Raw genomic sequence first — 18,353 nt, 5'->3', positions numbered from 1 at the left:
TCTCAAAACAAGTTGACACAAAAACATAAAAAAGGTAATCTGGAATTCTTTGCTATCCACACAATGAACTAGGGTAATAAATAGAAAAAGATTAGCAGGTGCAGGCACAGCAATCAGAGTGGGAAGATTTCTTAAGAATAAAAAAATATATATGGAACAGCACCTATCTCACAGTGATCTGCATTTAATCTGTAGGTCAATTCCAGAGTTGACAGAAGCCAGTGATTTATCCCTTTGCAAGCTGAGGGTAACCAGGATAGCTGAGCAGATATAAACATTTATTAACAGTGAGTGAGAAAAGCACTCTTTCTCTCTCTTTTGAACATACACACACACACACACACACACACACACACACACACCCCAAGTGTTCAAGGATGATTCATGCTTTCAAAATAAAAATTTTGGCTGCCACCAAAGATGAGAGTAAACAAACAAAAGAAGCGGCTGCCAGACCAATATTCACTTCCATGGCATATTGATTCATTCAGAAATACTGCTTCATGGGGTACTATTAAAGGATGAGGAAACCAAAAAAGTAAAAACAAAAAGCCCTGCTCACAGCTCTTTCCAAATCAATTGTCCCTGGATTCTCTGCGATGCGCTTCACTGACCTTTGCAGCTCTTCTCTTAATGATAATTTGTGGAAAGCAGGCAGCTGCAGCATTTCCAGGCTGACCCTCTGAAAACTTACATCTAATGTTTTTCTTTCAACTTAAAATTAAGAATGTTCTCAGATTGCAGGATGTGTATTTGAGGAGTTGGGAAGAGATGACTTTGATGGATTTGCCCAGATGTTTCAAGAGTGACTAAGGAAAATTGAGCACTGAGCATTCAGGGTTTTTACAGACACGCCGTGTTCATCTACTGTAGATATAAAACTGGATGGCAAGATCTTCCTTATAGTGCTGGTATCTAGAAAGCATTCATGATATGCTATCAATACTTCTCCTATCATTATTATTACCATTATTTATCATAACTATCATTTTACTACCATTTGTTATTATTATCAATGACTATCCAGTATCTATGTAGTGTTCATGCCACTGCAAGTATCATTCCAGGATATGAGAGTTCTGCCCAAGGTGATATGCTGAATCTTGTTACTATATATCTTAAATGGAAGGAGTGAAAAAAAAATCCGTTCATATCCTTTAATCCTTGATGTAAAACCAAGATAATTCTCACAGAGCTGGTGCACCAGATGTTCCTTGAGATTAGTCATTCTCCCACTACAGGAAAGATGTACCTTTCGTTTTTAGATGTGGAACAAACACCCACAACCGCACGACAGAGGCCCTGCCATGGCAGCAAGAGCTATTCTAGCAACTGCAGATGATGAGCTGATACAGTGTACCCCCTTATCTTTAGAATAGGAGCAGCTGGAAAAAATACTTGATTATTCTAGAAATCATATACACAAGTATGAAAAAGGATGTAACGTTTTGTGAGAGAAGGCAAAATCATCATAAACAACAATTATGTAGATGATTTGATACTGAGCGAGTTTCAGGCACTTTCCTTTGCTGAGTATACAAGCTGCTTACTCTGGGAGATTACTAATGAGGGTGGGGCTCTGGGGAGCTTTTGAACTTGTAGCACTATATTTATTGGTATTTAAAGTCCTACCTACTCGGTAGTGAACAAAGGGCTGCTTAGGGATTTGCAGGAAATAAAAATTATGATGGTAATTAGAAGCAGGATAGGAATGTGGTACACCTTTTCTTCCACATGGGAAGTTCTCCATAAAAACACACAGGCAAGTCCATGGACTTGGAAAAAGAAAGGAGGAGAAACATAGGTAGTGACATAGAAGAATAGATTAATTCTGTAACCATTTACAGTCATCCTCAGCTTTCCAATCCCATTTCAAAAAGCACAGCAAATATAAGGTCAGGTCCTACATTAAAAGCTGATAGTGTTATACATCTATTTCATATTAATTACTAAAAGCCAACAGATGGTAAAGCCTTCTATCAACCCAGGGCTGATTTAAACTGGTGACCTATAATTGCAATTCTTCAAATCATATAAAGTCCTGAAGCTAATCACTCTATTTGATCATATATCATTCTGCCCTACTTGAGATAAACAACAGGCTCAGATGAAATGGTTTAGGTATTCCCCCTCCAAAACCAGAAAGAAATATCTAAAGAAGACAAGAGTAATACGTACTGTGAATGACAATAGTTCATTTTTATCTTTCCTAATTGACTGCCACTGTCAAACATTATTTTTAAGATCAGCAGTGGAGAGTTTACATACTCACTACTCTGTGTATACCCCTGTTTTATTGACAAGAGCATTAAAAAAATCATAGGCTGGGAGCAGTGGGTCACACCTACAATCCCAGCACTTTAAGAGGCCGAGGCAAATGAATCACTTGAGGTCAGGAGTTTGAGACCGGCCTGGCCAACATGGTGAAACCTCGTCTTTACTAAAAGTACAAAAATTAGCCAGGCATGGTGGTGCACGCCTGTAGTCCCAACTACTTGGGAGGCTGAGGCATGAGAATTGCTTGAACCTGGGAGGTGGAGGCTGCAGTGAGATGAGATCATGCCACTGCACAGCAGTCTGGGTGACAGAGCTAGACTGTCTCAAAAATAAAAATTAAAACAAAAAAAATCATTTGCAGTTAATAAAACTACTATACCTTAACAGTATTATTTAGTAAATAAAATTTAATAAAAACTACATTAATCACAAATAGCATTGAAACGTTAATAAAAACTGTTTTTGATTGCCAAAGGCTATACTATGTGTGATATTTGTGTCCAACCTAATCAATGAATGCATTTGATTGTGATGTAGCTTTAACGACATGTAAAGACACCATAATTTATAAAATCCATATTTTCCCTATCCTATTATTTCCCCCTCCTCATAATTGAAGGTGTCAGCTCAATCCTTTGCCTTTTATTCATTTTACTCTATATTTACTCCCTTGTAGAGTTTATTTGTTCTCAAACATTTTCAACGAAGAACACACATATCTACTGAGGTTTTTCTATGTGCCAGGCACTGTTCTAAGGGTTTCACATGTTTTTTCTTATTTAGTCATGACAACAAGAGGTGGACACTACTATTTTTCCTGTTATAGTCAAGGACACTGAGAGGTCAAATAGCTTATCCAAGACCACATGGCTAACAAATGGTTAAGCCAGGATTTGAACGCAGGCCGGTTTTAACAATTGTGCTATCTCCAGTCCCATTCATAATATTTTCAGTGCCTTTAAGTCATCACTGAATTAAAAAATAATCTTCCCGCCTTATAAGCTAGATCTTCTTGATATTTTTCCAGCCTTTCGTTCATTCAATTAACAGCTATAACAATTTATCATGTGCTAAACACTGGGAGTTCAAATACGGTGGAAACAGTCCCTGAGCTTAAGAAGCAAACATTCTAACTAGGAAGACAAGACCACAAATAACTATAAAACGAAGTTGTAAATGCTACCATAGATACATGTTTGGTGTAGCAGAATGCTGAAACTGAATGAGTTTAGCCATGATTTTGGTTGGGGCCCCAAGAAAATAGATGGTAACTACCCTACTTTCCAGAGTGAAGTGATGGACCAACCACAAGGGCCTAGCAAAAGAGATGGTAAAACAGCTTAATTACTCACATGAGGGCATTCAAACTTGGGGTCCAAGTGGGCAGGGATTGGGCAGCAGAGAGATTATTTCTTTTGAGAGTGTTTGGTGACCTGAGAGTCCTACCCATGTGCACGTGGGCAAGGGGAGCACCTCTCTTCACTGGACCTCAAGTCCGGTGTGCAGGACTTCCAGGATGCCACTGGACAGCAGGCTGTGTGTCCCAGGGTGTGGGCCAGCATCCGGAGCTGTTCAGCAGGTGGTTAGGTAACAAGCGGGCTACACTAGAAGTTAACTATTTTCCTCCTGATGATGGATTCAAGGTAAGTGTCTACCAAAGACTAGGCATGAGCTCACACACACGAGAAGCAGTTTAGGTCATCTAAGGTCCTGCCCCACTGGGGTCTGTGACCCTAAGGAGTCCTCAGCACACAAATACTGTATTCATTAGCCAGAGATCCAATGCTAAGAGAGGAAGCATGCATGACCTGCCTGAGAGATGCTTTGGGGTGAGTGAGTCCCAGCTTTGGTAAAGAGTGGGAAGATTTCCAGAGAACCTACTGGTAGAGTCAATAGAAACCCAGTTTTGAACACTTGCCAGGCCCAGGAATCAATGCCAGCTCACAATAATACCTGCCTCTTGCTTTCCTTCTTCTTCCAGATCCAGCCCTGGAGGGTTAAGAAGCTGAAACTATTTGGGGTTGAGGGAGTAAGTGAGGAGGGAAAAGGAGCTGACCACTGTCCCCATTTCTACTGCAGCAGACCTACACTGGAGGTGAGCAGCTGTGGGTGAAATCTGGAGCTTGCATTGTCATCCTGAACTCATCATATTGATATTGAACTGAGACATCTGGGAGACTAAAGTAACTAGATGACTCTTTTGGTCTACTAACAGTCTTGGGACCTACCCTAGTTTCAAACAAAGAGGGCGGGGATAAAGGAGCTGCCACAGCAAATTTGAATGACCAGTGGAAAAAGAGTGGCTTTTTTTTTTCTCTCACTTGTCCCCACCCCAACAAGTCCTGTTTGTTCAACTTAATGGTTGCACTAGCACAAAGAGGAGGGAGACATTAGCTATGCAAAACTTCCCAGAGAAAATGACATTTGAACTGGGCACCTAAGGATGGAGGGAAATTACTAGGCAGGGAATAAAGACATGTGGAAAATCACATCTAAAAGAATGCGAGTGTGAATTTCTGAGGTGCATTTGTAATTCTGGGACATAGTGGCTCAGGAGATGAGGATAAAAATTAGACTGGATGACTAATTACAACAGCAAACACTTGGAACCAACCCAAATGCCCATCAATGTTACACTGGATAAAGAAAATGTGGCACATATACACCATGGAATACTATGCAGTCATAAAAAAGAATAAGTTCATGTCCTTTGCAGGGACATGGATGAAGCTGGAAGCCATTATTCTCAGCAAACTAACACAGGAACAGAAAACCAAACACCACATGTTCTCACTCATAAGTTAAGAGTTGAACAATGAGAACACATGAACACAGGGAGGGGAACATCACACACTGGAGCCTGTCGGGGAGTGAGGGCAGGAGAGGGAGAGCATTAGGACAAATAACTAATGCATGCAGGGCTTAAAACCTAGATGACAGGTTGATAGGTGCAGCAAACCACCATAGCCCATGTAACAAACCTGCATGTTCTGTGCATGTATATCAGAACTTAAAGTAAAATTAAATTTAAAAAAGGATGAAGAAAGGTTACAAAAAAAAGAAAAGAAAAGAAAAGAAAATTAGGCTGGATAAAAATTGGAAAAGGCCTCGAATTATGTGAGGGATTTTGGCTTGTATCCTCTAGGCCTACATAAGAAGTCATCAAAGGTCTTAAGCATGGAGGCAGCATAATGTAATTTGTATTAAGGAATGATGCTAGAGTTTCTGCCAGTGGCATCCTTTGGGACGATCCTTGGTTCCAACATCTTGCCAGGCAGTTGGCTATATTAGACTGTTGATTTCTCTTTCTTTATTGTTCCAAGGCCCCTACTCTGTTTCACCTCCTCTGGAGATTACTGAAAACATCTCCTGCCTTCATAAGGCAAATATTTTAATACTTATTCCTCCCTAAGTACACAGTAGGTCACCCATCAGTACCTAACATGAGCCAGTAACTAGAATTGTGAAAACAAAATCAGCTGTTACGATGTGGAAGAGAGGGAAGCAAACAGTGCTTGAGTTGCACTCGCTAAACCGTAATGTACAAAAAAGTCAGTGTTCTGGAGGAAGGAACAGGTGGTACAATATCCTTTTTGTACTTCTGTATATGATTTCTAGAATCATCAAGTATTTTTTTTCCAGCTGCTCCTAAAGATAAGGGGTACACTGTATCAGCTCATCATCTGCGGTTGCTAGATGTGGAAGAGAGGGAAGCAAACAGTGCTAGAGCTGCACTTGCTAAACTGTAACGTATAAAAAAAATCGGTCTTCTGGAGGAAGAAACAGGTGGTACATTTGGAACAAAGCTGGAGCAAGATCAAGAGATATGAGAAAAATAGGAATCTTTTAACCTACAGCCAGAGAGTGATGGGAGAGAAAACGTGCAGATAATGTAACAGGTGGATGTTGGACAGAAACACAAGGCAATCAGGAAGCATGTCAGTTACTCGCTACTTGTGAGAGCAAAGCTATGTGGCAACTGAGAACAAGAGTTCTAAAGTCAGTTCCTGGATTTGAATCCTGATCCTGCTACTGGTGAAAGATGTATTTTGGACAATGTATTTAACCACCTCTATGCTTCACTTTCCACATATGAAAAATGAGACTAACACAGCATCTTCTTTACAGGTTTATAAGGATCCAGTTAAATGAGATGATGATGATGATGATGATGATGATGATGATGATGATATCTGTGTGTCCGGAATAATAAGTACCTAGAAAAGTAAGTGCTCAATAAAAAGTAGCTTTTATTACTTGGTCAAAGGTAATCCTACATATGCTTCAAAATTTTTCCTTGAATAGCTCCATTTTGTAATTAAGCATTGCTGTTAGATGCACTCTTTGAGATAATCAAGATGGAAATATCTTGGATTTTTTTGGTTTTTTTTTTTTTAGATAGGGTCACACTCTGTCACTCAGGTTAGAGTACAGTGGCAGAATCACAGCTCATTGCATCTTGAACTCCTGGGCTCAAGCAATGGTCCCATCTCAGCCTCCGGAGTAGCTGGGACTATAGGTGTGCACCTCCATGCCTGGCTAATTAAAAAAAAAAAAATTTTGTAGACACAGGGCATTGCTGTGTTGTCCAAGCAAGTCTTAAACTTCTGACCTCAAGTGATCCTCCCACCTTGGCCTCCCAAAGTGCTGGAATTACAAGTGTGAGTCTCTGTGCCTGGCCATCTCGGAAACTTTTAATGAGTAGGTTGAACAAAAAAAATACAACTCTAAAAACTAAAAGTCCAAAATAAAGCAATGTTAAAACACATCTCATGACCAACAGGAACACTGAGATATGCTTTCTAATTTGTTGTATTTAGTTTTTACCTCAGAGGCCACCAAGTAAAGAAACAATATTTGACAAAGAAGTTGCATAGAGTTTAAAGAAACAATTTTTATTTCTAGAATTCCAAATCACTTGGCAAAAGCAATTCTTTCATTCTCAGATGGTTGAGCCAAAAATCAAAAGGGCAGTCATGTAAATGAATTAAAACAATAAATTCTTAGATTTTATTAATGCATTTATTTGAAGTTTTAAAAAGAAACATCAGAGAAAAATTTCTAGCCAACAGCCGAGTCAAAGATAATTATATAAATTATTACTCCAATGATTTTTTTTTCTTAATAGACATAGGTCACTTGGCAAGTCTCAAACATGTGATTGGAAAGCTTATGAGTAGGATGAGGGACCTCAAAGCAAAGCACATTCCACATAAAGTTGTAATATAATTACAATTGCTACCGAAGCAAACCACACTTCATGCATTTTTATCATGGGTGGTACCAAAGTACATGCAATGAGAAACCGAATAGCAAATTAGATTAGTGTAATGGCTTGTAAAATGAAACAGAAAGTACATTTATGCAATAAAGGGTACTCAGACCAAATGATAAATGATCATCACAGCTAAAGGATGTGAATCTCAGGCCCCAAGGTCTCCTGGGTTTATGCATCTGCTTGCCAGTGTTGAACAATGACAGCAGAAATCCCTCTTTTAATCAAGTGGTCATGGGATATGACATAGGCTATTCTGATGAATATTTTTTTCTAGACCCATACAGAAGAAATCCACAGCTCTTTAAGGAGCCATGACTTCAGACCCCGTCAGAATAAATTTCCATAAGGTTTACTGCTTGTATTGAGCAAACATGAGGCCTGTTCCTAATGTCAGTCAATTAGTATAATTTCAAATCAAAGCAACATGACTAGGGTTTGACTTGTTAAGGGAGAAGTCATTTGTGTCAGGAGAGTTCTTGTGTTCACCAAACAATTTGTAATAGTTTTATTGTTAAAAGGAGGTGAGCATTCTTGATCTTTCGATTCTACTTGCTACTTTTCTCGTGATCTTACCCCTTTCTAGCTCAGGATGTTTTGTAGCAGTGAGACACATTTAAAAAACTCTTCAAACTGTGTTTGTATTTTATTTTCATATGTTAGATACTTGAGAGGATGCAGTTGAGGGTCTCATGGCACTTTCGTATCATCTAAGTGCAATTTCGTATTCCATGCACTCCCTGGGCAGGCAAGCCCGTGATTCCAACTCCCATTCACAAGGCTAATGGTGCCAAATTTGGATCTTTCTCTGAGCTTCTCACCCAAACATCTAACCTCCTACCAAACAGTCCTTTTTGCTTTCCCTCAAGATAATCAAAATTGCCAAAGGGACTCACCAACTTTCTACAAACCTGCTCCTTCACTGTGTTTCCTTTTCAATGAATGGCATCTGTCCACCCAACTGCCCACACCTTGTCCCTGACATCTATCATTCCTTCGTCTTCTCAGTACATCCCCAACCTTTTCTGTTCCCTAAAAATCTGAAATAGCCACATTTTTCCATCCTCTCACTCCTAATTCTGGCCAATATGATCTCCCATTGAACTACTATAATAAGCCTCCTATTTGGTTTCTCTGGATGTGCTCTTTCTCCCTTCCATTCAGTCCTCTATCCTCAAAGGGATATTTCAAAAACAAACATAACTGGCTCTTGTTTAAAGCACTTCAGTGACTCTCTACCACCTTCAAGATGAAATTCAAACTACAGAGTCTTACAAGATCTTCAAGGTCTTGTCACTGGCTGTATCTTCAGATTTTCTATCACAAGTCTCAACTTAAAATGTATTAGACAACTATTCTGAATTCTGTCCAAGACTTTTATTTTGCGCTCTCACCTTCCAGCCTTAGTTTGGGTTGCTATAACAGAAGACTATGACTGCGTTGCTTAAACAATGAGTATTTCTTACATTTCTGGAGGCTGGGGAGTCCAAGACCAAAGCACTGGAAGATGTTATGTTCAGTAAGGGCCACTTTCCAGTTCTCAGTGTGCTCTCTGGGGTGTCTGTACCCTCGTCACTTAATCATCTCCCAAGGACCCACCTCTAATACCACTATACTGGAGTTAGGATTTCAACGTATGAATTCTGGGGAGGTGGAGGGATACAAACATTCAGCCTATAACACAGCCTTAATGTATCTGATTTATAATTCTAGACACATGATTCCTCCTACCTGGCCAACTCCAAATTACCGTTCAGTCTCTACTTGGATTCCCTATTCTCCTACCCTGCCTTTGTAACCCCTCAAGTCAGGATTTGGTACTGTTATTTTCTCAATACTCTGAACTTTCTCAGCAAATCATAACCATCAGGCTACTTCCTATTTGCATATTGACATGTTTAACTTCCCTATCTAAACTGACATCCACACAATGGGAAGTGACACATCTGACTTTTTGTGGTTATGTTCTCTGGGTTCAGCCCAGTACATGGCATAGTGGGTCCTCAAAAATACTTGTTAAGTAAATAAATAAGTGAATGTTTTATACTAATGACTTTCCATCCTTAAAATGAAGGGTAAAATAACTAAGTATATTATCTATTCCTTTAATAGTGGTAAAATAGCTATCTTTATACAATTTGGTTTATTGAGCTTCACTTTTAGAAAGGAGAAGAAGGATTAAGAAAAAACCAAAAACCAAAAAGAGCTCTAACCTTAACTGTAGCTCCTGGGAAAAACAGCCAGTTGCCCGTGTCCACTGGGTCGAGACTATCTTCTAAAACGACTTGTCTGTGAGCTGAATTGATGACCAGGATGTTATCTAAGGCCCAGCAGGCTTCATACACTTCACCTACACGAAGATTTTCCTGCTTCCACTGAAACTGGACATTCTCCCCTTTGGCATCCTCAGGAAGGTAGAGGATATGGATGATTGTGCTGACATTGGAAGGGGCTCTGGAACATACAGAAAGATGGGAAGTTCAGCAATGCTGACTTTTTCTTTCTTAGAGATGAATTTTCTTTCTTAAGATTGTAGTTTCATGATCTCAAGAATGTTATATTTATAACAGATAAAATACTCACATCTCGTAGCCCTTAAATCTTTTAGTATTTGCTGACTATTAAGATTTTCACATTGAATGATAACAGTTCAAGTATTAAATACCTACAAAAGGTTTACATGGAACACAAATCAGGCACTAAGTATGTTCAAGTAAGTCAGTAAAGGAAAAACTGAAGAGAAAATGGCACACACTGTGACGGCTTGTGTAAAAAACAAATCACAAATCACGAAGTATATCCAGCACAATTTTTTGCACGTGGTTGGCATACAATCTAAAACAGATACTCAATAATAAGGAGAAAACGTATAAAAGTGTGATTTTTTTTTTGAGACAGGGTCTTGCTCTGCTGTACAGGCTGGAGTGCAGTGGCACTATCATAGATCATGTAACCTTGAACTCCTGGGCTCAAGTGATCCTCCCTCCTCAGCCTGTTGAGTAGCTCACACTACAGGCTTCTATCACCATGCCCAGTTGATTTTTATTATTTTTATGGAAATAAGGTCTTGCTGTGTTGCTCAGGCTGGTCTCAAACTGCTGGGTTCAAGTGATCCTTCTGACTTAGCCTCCCAAAGTGCTGGGACTACAAGCATGAGCCACCATACTCGGCAAAACTGTGATCTTAATGTTGATTCTTACTTTGAAATTATGCATCTATTAGAAACCACTCTGTGCAATGTGTTTAACAATCAGTCTAAATTATTTTATTTCTAATAACTAGATATGTTTTCATATGTTTAGTCTATATGAAATGTGAGATTTGCCATAATTAAATGCTCTCACTTATAATACCTCATAATTTCACATAGATCATCCTTAAAAACATGATATAACATGATTTTTTATATGACCTCTACTAGAATCTAGGTTCTTCTGCTATATAATAAAATATATTTTTTAAACATTTTCTTCTACCAAAGTAGAAACCTGCTATAATAAAAATGATTGCCTTTGCTAAGATTAAGAGTGGTACTAAAATGCAAACTAGTGGGTACCCTGGGTTTGTTATAAATCAGTTTTGAAAGGACTAGAGAAGAGCCATATTTCTCACTCACCAACGAAGCATATATATATCCGTAAAATTGTCAGCATAGGTTATAGATGGTGTACCTTACCTTTGGGGATAATCAATTCCCTTTTCTTTTAAAATATTTCATGATGACTATGCTTTTAGCTTCAAAAAGAGTTGAAATTGATGAGGAGAATATATTTTGGCTTTAGGTAGTGATTGAGAGCACTTTCACTGTAACCACCAACGGTAAGGGAAATTTGCATTGGTTTGGTACCTGTGCTAAAACTGAAAATCTTATTTTGGGGATCCGCTGAACACGATCTTTATATGTTCTAATTAAATATGTAGTTTAACTGTTCATCATATCAAAAACATGTAGTTGTTTCTAGCAAGAAATATGTACCATAATTTACTTAACTATGATATATGGCATACTAGAAAGAGAAAAAAAATGGAGATATAGGTACATTTTTCAATATTTGGACTGCTTTGTTTAAAATCATTTATAGAAATATTTAATATGAATGTATTTTCATAACTACTAGAAATTACAAAGAAAAGCAAAATGTTCTCTTACAAAGTTGTCACAGTATGTCAGTACTCAGCTTATACCAGGTGCCCATACATTATATTTTTTCCTGACACAGAGAGAGACAATCTATTAAAATCCATGAGCTAGAAACACTTTTCTCAGTTTTTGGTTAGAACAGACTTAAGATTTGTGAAGTTTTAAATTTTATTATTATTATTTTAAAACGCCACTGCCATAGAAACTTTAGACAAATTGGCTTAGTATTACACTGACAGCCTAATATTTATTCTGCTACCCTAAATAATAGTTCTTTTAATATGGAAATGTAATAAGGAAAATAGCTTGTAGAAAAAAGAAAGCTGTCACAAAACTGATAGAAAATATTCTACTTAAGTCATGCTAATTTAAGAGCTAAGCCAATCATAATAATCACTTTATAGAAGTTTAAGGTATTTTTCCTTTAAATATACCTAAAATTAAGCATCCATTTAGAAATTTATTTCATGGTTTAAACTGTGCAGTAGTGGCAAACATAATTTGAGTTTTCTAATCTAGACAAATCTTTTTAACATGATTGAGTTTCTTCATCCTCAAGCATCCTACCTCATTTTCTTATTGAGGGATATTTTTTAATAAAGAAAATGTAATATGTAATTACAAGTCGCATCACAATGATTATAATAGAATTTTAGAACTGGCCTTAGGGAAGTTAGAAAGGATATGACAGAACTGCAGATTAGATGTAAAAGCCCTGTGGCTATTAACTCAATATCATCACAGATTGGAAGGGATTTAAGTGGTCATCTGATGTGTTTCCAGACCATAAGGCAGCCCCGAGTCAGGCAACCTGGAGCAATGGGTGGTGATATTATTCTGTGGAGAATGCAATCATAAAAGCTATGATCGCAAATTTACTTTTACCAAAAATAGTTTGTCATAAGTACTGCTGACGGTGGAAGTTCTGAATGGAAAATGATACTTTTAACAATATCTTCTTCGAGCAGTGCTGGTCATAATATGTATATCCATAGACTTCAACATAATTAACAACCACAGTCCTTTTTACCCTAAAGAAAAAGTTAGTGGCAGAATAAAGGCATATAGGAGAGTCGAATTCCATCTATGTCAGAATTTATGAAAATACTTTAAATTACAACAAACCTAATTTTCTCTAGCTGAATCCAGTCCGCAGAATTATTCTTGGCATATAACACGATGATGCTGGGGTCTGAATAACTAAATCGACATGAACCTGACCCTGTAAATAGCAATAACAATAAATTTCAAGGTTAAAAAATAATACAAATACATATTTCCTTTTCTGATAAATATTTTAGATAATTTTTAAACTATTAGATATTTTGTAACATCCCCATTCTTCTAACTATGTTGAAATTTCCTGTGATCTGTTCTGGTAAATATAATTTGATAAATAATCTTAGGAACCAGAAAAAAAGGTAAAAGAAATATAAACTGCAGATTTCTTTAGAGATACATGAACTACTAAATTAAATTGTAAAATAAATACTTAGTGCTATACGAAGAAACAACTAAGTATTGTGGGACGACTAATAAGGTCATTATGATTCTTGCAAGTTATTATCAATCAGGAGTGATTATACTAAATGGTACATAAGTCATTACATTCAGGAATAAAAACACCATTCTTTTTCTGTGTGTGTATTATCTAAATAAGACAGTACATGAGAAACTAAAATACTGTAAAGAAAATTCAAATACTAAATGAATGAGTACTATTATGAACGTGATTGATATTACTTTAGCATAGCCCAGCATTAAAGACTTAAAATAGAGATTATGTCCCTTTGTGAATATTTGGTGATTACTTATCATTATTATTTTCAATACTGGAAATACTAACACTAAAGAAAATTTTTAAGCTGATAAAAATTTGTTTTTACATGTTGAATGAATTCATATAATAAAGCATAGTATGACTACAATTTCAAAGCTCTCAGAATGCCCAAAACAGCCCTGAAATATTTGCCAGAAGCTTATTGTAACGGATGTAGCAGAAATTTTTATACTATATTTAAAACGAATGAGCCAAAAGAAAAAAAAATAGTGCAATTTATGTTTAACTTTCACCCATCTGCTAGAGGAGCCTCAGTTTCAGGAACTGGCATCTGTTGACAGTTTTTCATTTGTAGTGCTCAGGGGTTCCAAGCTTTAATCAGTTTTATTTCAGTGATGTTTAATACAAAACCAGTTAGTTTGTAATTGCCAGAGCTGGCAATGTACTAAAAGGCCAAACAGCAGTTTTCCTAGATTTATTCTCACAGCCAAAACGTAAGTGAAAAAGCATGAAAGAAAGGGATATTCAAAGGAAAGCTACTGAGCATGATCTCAAATGGAAACCCACCTTATGCCACTTTAATCGTTGCTAAAATTCTACTTTTCATGAGCAGCTGCTTAAGATAAATATCAAACTGTGTGACTGGAAATGGTGACAGTCAGGATTATGTAAGACAAACTTCAACACAAACAAGAATGAGGTCTAGCAGAGAATCTGTGATTGTGAAGGAAAGTTCCAATTGGCCTCACGAATTTAAATGTCATTCATGTGCTTCCTTTATGTCTCGTACACCCTAACTACTTAAAAGCAAACGTATGAGGCAAATCTCTGAAAAATGAAAGCACTCAACAAACGATAACCAAAAATGTTCCTTACAGAATGAAATTTCTTATGAATTGTTTACAAATTAAGAAGAGAGAAGCAGGCCAGGCATGTGGCTCACGCCTGTAATCCCAGCACTTTGGGAGGCCGAGGCAGGTGGATCATGATGTCAAGAGACAGAGACCATTCTGGCCAACATGATGAAACCCCATCTCTACTAAAAATACAAAAATTAGCCGGGCATTCTGACACACGCCTGTAGTCCCAGCTACTCGGGAGGCTGAGGCAGGAGAATCGCCTCAACCCGGGAGGTGGAGGTTACAGTGAGCCGAGATTGCACCACTGCACTCCAGCCTGAGCAAAAGAGCTAGACTCGGGCTAAAAAAAAAAAATGAAGGAAAGCTGGTATACATCAAAATAAAAATGTGTACAAATATGGCATTGATGTCAAATATGACTTCTTTCATCTATTTTCTTATGCTACCATCTCAATGTTATGAGGTTAAATTTTTTATGCATCTAGAAAACAAAAAGGCACCTGGCAGATGACTCACTTTTCCTCAGCCACTCAGGCACGCTTTCTTGTATCTAAAATGTTAATTTTTATTGAATACATCTCCTCCTTGCCATTGTCAAGGGACCCTCACTGGCTCTTGCCAGATCTCTGCAATAATAGTTAGTTTCCCTGTCCCAGCCTCACTGGTTCTTACACAGCTAGTGTTGCCAGTGCTCTTTCTAGAAGTCAACGGAATCATATTACCTCTGTGCTTATAACAATTCCTCAATCCCTTGAGGCAAAAGCTGCACTTCCATTCCCAGTGGGGTAAAGGTGCACAGTTCCTACAGATCAAATGTGTACTCTGAGAAGCAGAACTGGCCCAGGGTTACCTTGAAGCGTTCGTATATAAAACGATGGCCAAAAAGGCAAAGGGATTCCAACAGAGGGGTGGACCACTGGAAGACTATGACTGGGGCTCAGGGTATGAGTGGTCAGCCAGTGGAGAGGCACTGCCCATGCCAGGGGAACTGAGGTGGAAGGTCCCAGCTGGAAGGAGCACCCCCAAGAGAGCCACTCAGCTTTGGAAATCTGCCTCACTCAGAGGCCACTCCCACCAGATTACCTTTCCAAACTATACCAGGCCAGTGATAAATGATTCCCTATTCCTGTCTGGTGTAGCTGTATATATAGCTGGGTAAGCTTTTTCTTCACATAAACCCTTCAAATTGCAATCCCACTGTCACAACGACTCTGGTCAGCAGAATAAGTTTTGTTCTTGTCCAGAATGAAATGGCTGCTTGACTCTGTCTGCAGTGAGAGGAAGAAAGAGTTAGTGATTGTTCACCCCTTTCTCGTGTGCCCAGGCGCTTAATGTCACTCCTGGCTCCCTGTACCCAGACACTGTGACACCCCTCACGGTACCTCTTAGGGAGTGAGGAGGGAATGCTAAGCAGACACCACCTGTAACAGGCACTTTATTTTCTCTCTTAAATCAGAGATATTTAATTGCCAAAGTTGAAATTTAAAATCAGCAAGGAAGAACAATTTCAAAAGTCAAATGCAAAATATCATCTTATTTGCCTGTTTGTTTCCCTCCTTCAGACCACTTCCAATGTAAATCCTTCACTCTGAAGCAGCAAATGTTTTAAGGATTTGAGGAGTTGTTGAAGGAGGAAAGGTGATGGAGAGCTATGGCTATGAAGGTATGGGCCGAGAGGCACTGATGGACTTAAAATGTTCTAAAAATACAAGCACTTTCTTTTGTTCTTTCAGGCTAATGAGGAAAGTCCATATACTTCATTTTTACCCACAACAAAGGTAAAAATGACTAAAGGTTTCTACGGTTTGGTAGTCATAAATAAAATGAGCGAACATTCACATAGTCTAAGGAATCTGGCTCCCATGCAATGATGCCCCAGAATACTTCAGTGCCCCCAGTTTGGGAGAGGACAGGATAGGATGTTTTTTGTGAAAGGTAGTTGGTTCCAGTGGTCTTGGTTATCAATTCTTGAGTTTAAATTGACAAATAAATTGGTAAATGATAAAGATAAACCTACAGTCATAGCAACTGTCACATTATTATGGCTGTTTACTCAACCCCATAATATAGAAGGCAAATTTTATCAATTGTGCCTATGAATTTGTGTTATTTTAATAAATTCTTTGTATGATGAAGTTAAATATAAAAATCCTGTTTTTTAAAAAATTTCTCAGCATTTTAATGTAAAATCCTATGTGCAAGTTCATTCTTATTGGGTTAACAATATAAAGCACGTAACGACAAAAACAGGAATACAAATTATAATGCCCATATCTTTTCACCTACAAGTCCGAATGTACCATCCTACCAGCATTTTCTGCCATCCTCCTGTTACAGTGGATGAAATATTTCTGTTATAATCAAAGGTTAACTTCCTCATGTGTTCTATCTAGATTCCACCTCCCCTTCCTTCTTAAGAGCCCTCCACTCTTCCTTCTGCATCATCAATTTCTCCCAGTGAATTTCCTGGATAATGTCTATTATCTTACAAACATCTATCAATATACAACTCATCTCCCAACTTAAAAAAAAAAAAAAAAAAACTTTCTCGATGTTACACCCCCACCTTTTGCTCCTTCCCTTCCTATTTCTGCTGCCTTTTCCAGCAAAACTTGTCCAAGGGGTGGGGCATCCAGTGATTCCCTCCACTTTCTCACATCCTGTTTTCTTTCCCCCACTCCATCCAGGCTTCTACTCTCAAGTACTCCGTTGAAACTGCTCTTGGCTAGTCCCCAGGTCACTGGGGAGTTCATGTTGCCAAACCAACAGATCACTTTCCCAAATTCAGTTACTCGACTTTGTGTCAAGGCTGATCTGATATTTCTGGGATGTCTTCTTCTCTTTACTTCCACCACCCTCTTGATTTTTCTCCTGCTTCACTGGCACTGCTTCTGAGTCTCCTTTGTGGCCCTTCTCCTCTTACTCTCAAATATTTTTTATTAATTTAATTTATAATAATTGCACAGATTTATGGAGTAATGTGCTGTTATGATATATGTATACATTCTGGAATGATTAGATCAGTCTAATTAACATATCCATTACCTCACATACTTCATTCATACCTCTTAAATGGGCATATCAATCTTAGTATGTCAAAATTAGAAGTACTGATTTTTCAGAAACCAAATATTGTGTCTTTTCATTTTGAATGATGCCACCCCAAATACAAACAAAAAAAACCCTATAATACTTTGATGTTTAGGAAGAAATCTAATAAAACTGTAACTCTATAGAAAAATATTTCTCTAATTTGTAATGTGATGAAGTAATGAGAAAACATCTGTGATGGTAGGTATATCTTATAATGTAGCATCTAGCCTTAAACAGATCATATTTAATTTTTCTTATTTGAGAGACATCTACATGATAATGAAATTCAATGCTTGTTAGCACTACTAACAATTCTATGTAATTTTGTATTCCACTTTTAAGAGTAAAATTGCCTCTGACATAAGATATCTTCCAGAGAGGCAGTCTGTGTAGGTTTAGGAGAGTGGATAGAAGAGACGGGCTGCCAGGGTTTCAATCTGAGCTTTGACACTTCTAAGCTGTGTGACCTTGGGCAAGTCACCTACTCTTTCTGTGTCCCAGCTTCTACACTTGAAAATGTGAAAAATAACAGCAACTGCTTCATACAACTGTTGTAAAGATTAGGGAGTTAACATAAGAGAACTACCTAGAAAACAGTTCTTGGTGCATACTATTTAACAAAGTTTAGCTGTGACTGAGTATTTTAAAATTTCACTTTATAAATTCATTTACCCTAGAAAAAAGGAGCTAATGCCTGATCGTATTTGTTCATGGGCTAAATATTTAATTCAATTACTGCTTACTAAAGAACTTAGATGGCTGGGCACAGTGGCTCATGCCTGTAATCCCAGCACTTTGGGAGGCTGAGGTGGGCAGATCAAGAGGTCAGGAGTTCAAGACCAGCCTGATCAACATGGTGAAACCCCACCTCTACTAAAAATACAAAAATTAGCCGGGTGTGGTGGTGCATGCTTGTAATACCACCTA

The 18,353-nt window shown here is 37.9% G+C and overlaps 1 protein-coding gene across 4 annotated transcripts in view; it reads right to left on the bottom strand.

Moving 5' to 3' along the window:
- Nucleotides 1-18,353, bottom strand: part of RELN (reelin) — a 527,812-nt gene that overhangs the window by 230,644 nt on the left and 278,815 nt on the right. For all 4 annotated transcript variants that reach the window (XM_021673084.2, XM_021673089.2, XM_064374717.1 and 1 more), the window contains exons 9-10: nt 12,819-12,915; nt 9,766-10,006 (exon numbers count right to left, since the gene is read on the bottom strand). In XM_021673084.2, the coding sequence (XP_021528759.2) occupies nt 9,766-10,006; nt 12,819-12,915 (338 nt within the window). The remainder of the gene's footprint in view (nt 1-9,765; nt 10,007-12,818; nt 12,916-18,353) is intronic.

The sequence above is a fragment of the Aotus nancymaae genome, unplaced genomic scaffold, assembly GCF_030222135.1.
Source record: "Aotus nancymaae isolate 86718 unplaced genomic scaffold, 86718_ANA_hifiasm-v0.15.2.pri h1tg000002l, whole genome shotgun sequence".
In the NCBI taxonomy this organism is placed as follows: domain Eukaryota; kingdom Metazoa; phylum Chordata; class Mammalia; order Primates; family Aotidae; genus Aotus; species Aotus nancymaae.
This window is presented reverse-complemented; position numbering and strand designations above follow the sequence as displayed.